Source organism: Mastomys coucha, unplaced genomic scaffold (genome assembly GCF_008632895.1).
Source record: "Mastomys coucha isolate ucsf_1 unplaced genomic scaffold, UCSF_Mcou_1 pScaffold12, whole genome shotgun sequence".
In the NCBI taxonomy this organism is placed as follows: Eukaryota; Metazoa; Chordata; class Mammalia; order Rodentia; family Muridae; genus Mastomys; species Mastomys coucha.
The window spans coordinates 18,104,835-18,110,834 of record NW_022196894.1 but is presented as its reverse complement, the minus strand read 5'-3'; the positions used below and the strand labels follow the sequence as shown (position 1 = coordinate 18,110,834).

The following is a 6,000-nucleotide window of genomic DNA, read 5'->3' as shown; positions in this document are numbered from 1 at the left end:
GAGCATAGTGGTGCATGCTTTTGATCTCAGAACTTGGGAAGCAGGGTCAGGCAAAAGCATCCTGGTCTACATATCAGGTTCCAAGGCTATATTGTGAGACTCTCGTGAGGGGTGGGGATGGTGGAAAGAATTGTGTAGATATTTTTTGAACTGCAAGTCAAAGGAGTCCATGTTGAGCTTCTTTTGCAGGTTGCACTGCCTTCCACTAGAGAGAAAGAGCCTTAGGATACTCTTTCCTCTCCTCTGTCCTGAGCAGGCTCTGGAGCACCATCTCAGGGCCTGCTGTGTGCTTCCTTGGTGATGTTTCTCGCCTGTGACCTGTCCTGTGGTCTCTGGTCTGACACTTTTGTTTAGCTGACTTTAGCTGAACCCTCCAATCAGATTTGGTAATGGTTTATTTAGTTCCTATGTTCTCAATTTTTGCTCTCCAGATCAGTGGCATCAGTTCCACTTGGGAACTTGTTAGAAATGCATTGTCTTTTTTTTGTTGTTGTTGTTTTGTTTTTTGAGGCAGGGTTTCTCTGTGTAGCCCTGGCTGTCCTGGAACTCACTCTGTAGACCAGGCTGGCCTCGAACTCAGAAATCCGCCTGCCTCTGCCTCCTGAGTGCATGTGCCACCACTGCCCGGCTAGAAATGCATTGTTCAGGTATACCCATGAGCAATGTGTTATAATAACCTCTGTAGGTAATTCAGATACATGCAGAATTTGAGAACCTTTGAACAGTAGCATTTTTTGTTTGTTTGTTTGTTTTTATTCTAAAGATAACATTTTAAAGCAGCAGGAAAGCAGGTAGCATTTGACAGTTGATTCGTTTGTTCAGATAGTGGCATTTGTCAGGCGTGCGTGCTAGTGACACGTTCCCCAGTTGACCAGTAGTTGGACTATAAAGTAGTTTGTATGCATAAGAAGTTCTTAGTTAAGGGAACAAGAGACCCAGATAAACTGGCCCAGAATAAGAAGGGCCCTCATTTGTGGGTAGAGTTAGAAGAGGGTGGAGGAGTGTCCCAGAAGAGATGATGCAGACACAGTGTAGCAAAAGCATGATGTCATGTCGGTTCATAATTTACACGTTGTTTTAAATCTCAGGGTACCTGTGGTGTTTGCCAGTGCTTAGATTCTTTCAGAGTTCTTAAAGAGTTTCGGGCAAGGGTGTGCTTTGTTTTAGGGCATTCTTTCTGGAGAAGAGGGTGACCTGGGGCAGTGTCAAGGCCACATGGATGTCTGACTGGCACTTTGATAGTTGTAGGGTGACTCCCTCAGCCCCTAGAAGTTTCACACTGGCAGTTTGTGTAGGCTTTGGAAAGGGAGAGGAAAGATAACTGGGATGCCTGTTAAGCACTATTCTGGATTTAAGATAGAGGCTTTCCTTTTGGGTTCACAGATTGGAGAGCGAGGAGCCAACCTGAGTGGTGGACAGCGCCAGAGAATCAGCCTCGCTCGAGCCTTGTACAGTGATAGAAGCATCTACATCCTGGATGACCCCCTCAGTGCCTTAGATGCCCATGTGGGCAACCACATCTTCAACAGTGCTATCCGGAAGCGCCTCAAGTCTAAGACGGTTCTGTTTGTTACACACCAGTTACAGGTACGGTACATTCTCTCCTAGGCTGCTCACATGGCCTTGGTAGAGAGGAACTGTTTTCACTGCCTCAGCAAATAGCCAGTGTAGCAGTCCTATGAGTGACCGTCTGAATCAGGGGTCCTTGGAGCACACTGGTTCTACAGCAGACCTACAAATTAAAGGGCTGAGACGAGCAGATAGAAGTAGACGTTGGAAGTGAGTTAGTGGTAGAAAGCACTGAGGTGGCATCTGTAAGTAGAACAACAAGCACAGCTTGTTTGTACTTCCTCCCCCTCAATCATGACAGGCTGTCAGCTCGGACAGTGATAATCTCAAGTGGATTTCTAATGCCTAAGTTGGGGGCCCACTTTCCCCTTTTTTTGTAAGTTCTATATACTTGTGCACACAGGGAAAGGATTTGAGTTAATTAGTTAATTTATTTGAGACACTGATTATCCCTGACTGCGGCTCTTGCTTTGTAGACTAGGCTGGCTCACCTACCTCTTCCTCCTGAGTGTGGGATCACCCGTGCCACCACACTCAGCCAGGATTTAAAATGTAATGGAAGCTTGTATAGCCCCACCACCAGAATGCTGTACAGATTATAGAATACCATCCTGGGGTTTCTACCCTGCCTTTGGCCATTTAGTTCCTGGATAAAAGACACATTCAACTTATATTTACAGTAAGCCTTAGTCACCGCTAGAGTTGGGTGGATACACCCTCTGTGCTACTAGAATCTAATCCCTATTGATAATCCCGTTATTACTTACTATGTTTCATCTGGGCTGCTCTTATCTCCAATTGGCCAGCCCTCAGGATGGCATTTTCATGACTCATCTACCCCATGGTGGCTTCTCTCTCCTCCTACTTTCTTCTCTTCCTCTGGTTCTTCTCCCCAACCCTCAAGCCCGGGAACCCTAAGCCCCACCTATGTCTCATGTGCTCAGCTGTTGGCTGTCAGAGCATCTTTATTCACCAATCAGAAATAACTTGGGGGTAAGGTCTATGTGTGGCCTCTCTTGTCTCTGGGACAACCAGGTCTTGGGAGCCCTCACTTAGCATTACCAAAAGATAGCAAAAGACCAAACCTCAACATCAGAAGATATAAGAAATACTCTCTGACCTGTGTCATGGGGCACAGTAAACTGAAGCAAAGGCTCTTAGTCTTGAGACTGTAGACTGCTTATTCCTTGTTTGGTGAGGGGTAGTCTGCTGTATGCTTTCAGGTCTTGGTCCGCTATACCCCAGTGGTATCTTATTTTGACAATCTAAAATATCCTCATGTCAACTGGGCAGCAAAAGCATCTCTGGTTGAGACACACTGAGTTAAGACTAGGTGTATGAATGTATTTGCATGAATATCAGCAATTTTGTGTTTCTTCACCATTGTCTCCAGTACCTGGTCGATTGTGATGAGGTGATATTCATGAAAGAAGGCTGTATCACAGAGAGAGGTACCCACGAGGAGCTGATGAACTTAAATGGAGATTACGCTACAATTTTTAATAACCTGTTGCTGGGGGAGACACCCCCGGTTGAGGTAAGGCTTACTGGGTTTGTGCATCTCATTTCTACACAGGCACACATGATGACATGGAAGCCAGAAGAGCTCAGTTTAACTCTGGTTGCCTGTGGTTTCCCATGACCACACTCCTGTGCTGTGTTCTCCCACCCCTTCTCCTGTGGGAGAGCAGGATGAGGAGCTGGTGAGGGCTGGGGAGCAGGGTGAGGAGCCTGTGAGGGCTGGGGAGCAGGGTGAGGAGCCTGTGAGAGCTGGGGAGCAGGGTGAGGAGCCGGTGAGAGCTGGGGAGCAGGGTGAGGAGCCTGTGGGGGCTGGGGAGCACAGTGAGGAGCTGGTGAGGGCTGGGGAGCAGGGTGAGGAGCTGGTGAGGGCTGGGGAGCAGGGTGAGGAGCCTGTGGGGGCTGGGGAGCAGGGTGAGGAGCCTGTGGGGGCTGGGGAGCACGGTGAGGAGCCTGTGAGAGCTGGAGAGCAGGATGAGGAGCTGGTGAGGGCTGGGGAGCAGGGTGAGAGCTGGGGAGGTTTGTTCCTTAAACCCACTAAAGCAGTGTGAGGCTCTCTGTGGACATACAAGTGAACAAGGTGTCAGGGAAGGGAGTTAAATACTGTGTGTTTGGAAATAATACATGGTATCTTGGATCCTGATGTGGCGCTTAGGTTACTGGGTTAAATACTTTAGATACCATCTTATTAGACATTTTATTAGAGTTATATGGCCAAACAGGATCCTTTCCCATTCTTAGAGAGGAGAAAACAGGCTCATGTGAGTTAAGCAGCTTGATGATGAAGACAGTCTGGTTCTCCGGTTCTTTGTGTTTGCATCCGCCTCCTGTGCAGCACCCAGAGGTGCCAGCTTTCAGTGCTGTCACACAGGCTTCAAGCTAGGCAGAGTTCAGCATGGAGTAGTCCCAGAGGCCATGCGTCCTTCCTGGCAATGCCCCTCTCTCCTAGGGTCCCGAGAGTGATGTAGGCTGGGCTTTGAGCCTCCTTGTTGCTTGCCAGGGCATTTTGAAATGGTTCAGCAGATAATGGCCCTGGCTTTGCAAGCCCGGCCACCTGAGTTCAATTTGCAGAACCCACAGAGTTGTCCTTTGACCTCCACATGTGCACCATAGCATGTGTACCCTGACATGCACATCATAGTGGTTGCTTACAGCTGTGGTGTTTCATAATATGTAACATGCGTATCCCAGTGAGCGGTCCACAGATGGTAATATCACCTCAGACAGTGTGTCTACTCATGTACTGTCCTAAATATATTTAGAGCATTTATCTTCTGTCCTGGATTCAGCTCTGTATAGATTTCATATTTTTAAATTTTCACTGTGTGCTTAGAAAGTCTAGTTGGTAAGCCTGCTGGGGGTATGCTATATCATGTAAACTTGAATTCAGTGACCTAAATGGAGAAAATTTTATAAAAGTGTAACAAGACCTTGGCAAGAAGAGCATTGAATGGTTTTGTGGGGGCCTTTTGTTTACTTGTTTGGCCCCAGGTTTAGTTTGATGAATGCTCACTGATTACCTCTGGGCCTTGTTCTGGGTAGTTCTGGCAGCCGGCACTGAGTAGAGGACCCTGGTGAGAACTCACCTTTGTCTTTGGTGGATGTTAGGTGTGGTAGGGCAGACCAGTGCTTTCCTGCTCTTACCGGTAACTAATCAGATTCTGCAGTGAGCACTGCGGACACTTGTGAGCTTTATTGCAGAGGTGTGTAGGTTGTCTTTCACAAACTGAACACATCCGAGCAGGGACAGAGTAGGGACAGCTGTGACTAAGATTGGAAGGAGGAGGGGGACAAGGGCACAGCAGTGGGAAGTTGAACTGTGGGTAAGGAATGATTCGAAGTTGTGTGGCTGCAGAGTGGAGCCATGGAAGCCATGAAGTGCGATTAGGACCTAACAGCCCGTGATTAGGACCAGAGTGCAGAGAACCTGCAAAACCAAGCAGACAAGTTTGGGGTTCTGTGGTTGCAGAGGGAAAATGTGGCATCTCTGAATCGAGGGAGAATGTCAGAGATGCAGGAATGGGCGTGACTTCAATTCGACTTTCGACTTTATCACTGGGACAAATTAGAGGATAATGTAATAAACTCTGTTTTGGGAGGTTAGGCCTTAACCGGGTTAGTGAAGAATAAATGTTAGTGGACTAACAGGATAGGAATGTGGATTGCAAAGAATTTAAGAGATTATATTAGTACAGGAAATTAGTGTAGATTATTGTAGGACTCTTTCTTACATTTATTATGTAAGAGAGCAGGTGTTCAAGCACGGTGCCCGTGACCCCACCACTCAGATCAGGGTCAGTGTGGGCCTGACACAGATGCTTGGTATCAAAAAACAAATAAGAACTTGGGTGTATCATATTTGTTATTACTCAGTGAGTGGTTCTCTAGTAGTGGGTCCTGTATGAATTCATCCGAATGAACATCCTATGACTGGAATTTTTTCTTTTGTTATTAGATTAATTCAAAAAAGGAAGCTAGTGGTTCACAAAAATCACAAGACAAGGGCCCTAAGCCAGGTTCGGTGAAGAAGGAGAAGGCAGTGAAGTCGGAGGAAGGTAAGGACAGTTTTGCGAGGTTTGTCATTTCAGGAATAATGCCATGTGGAGATAATGCTTCCCGCCACAGCATGCTACATTACTAGAATAACAAAGTTCCAAGACAGTTTAGGTGAGGGATCTTGGGTGTGCTCAAACAAGGGAAGTTAAATGACCTTTGATCCTTTGCTTTTTCTTCAAGCAAGGAGTGGAGTCAGTTGTGGGTAATTACAGCTGAATCATCCTGAGTGAGTCTGCTGACCCTCCCTCCTTCCCTTCTTCCCTCCCTCCTTCTTTCCTTTCATTTGAATTGGTGTCCTGAGCAAGAAATGCTTGTCTTAGCTGAAGGACAAGTCCAGTCTCTAGCAGAAGTCTCTGA

The 6,000-nt window shown here is 46.9% G+C and overlaps 1 protein-coding gene across 3 annotated transcripts in view; it reads left to right on the top strand.

Moving 5' to 3' along the window:
* Nucleotides 1-6,000, top strand: part of Abcc5 (ATP binding cassette subfamily C member 5) — a 109,197-nt gene that overhangs the window by 53,474 nt on the left and 49,723 nt on the right. For all 3 annotated transcript variants that reach the window (XM_031363420.1, XM_031363419.1, XM_031363421.1), the window contains 3 exons: nucleotides 1,384-1,587; nucleotides 2,963-3,106; nucleotides 5,543-5,642. In XM_031363420.1, the coding sequence (XP_031219280.1) occupies nucleotides 1,384-1,587; nucleotides 2,963-3,106; nucleotides 5,543-5,642 (448 nt within the window). The remainder of the gene's footprint in view (nucleotides 1-1,383; nucleotides 1,588-2,962; nucleotides 3,107-5,542; nucleotides 5,643-6,000) is intronic.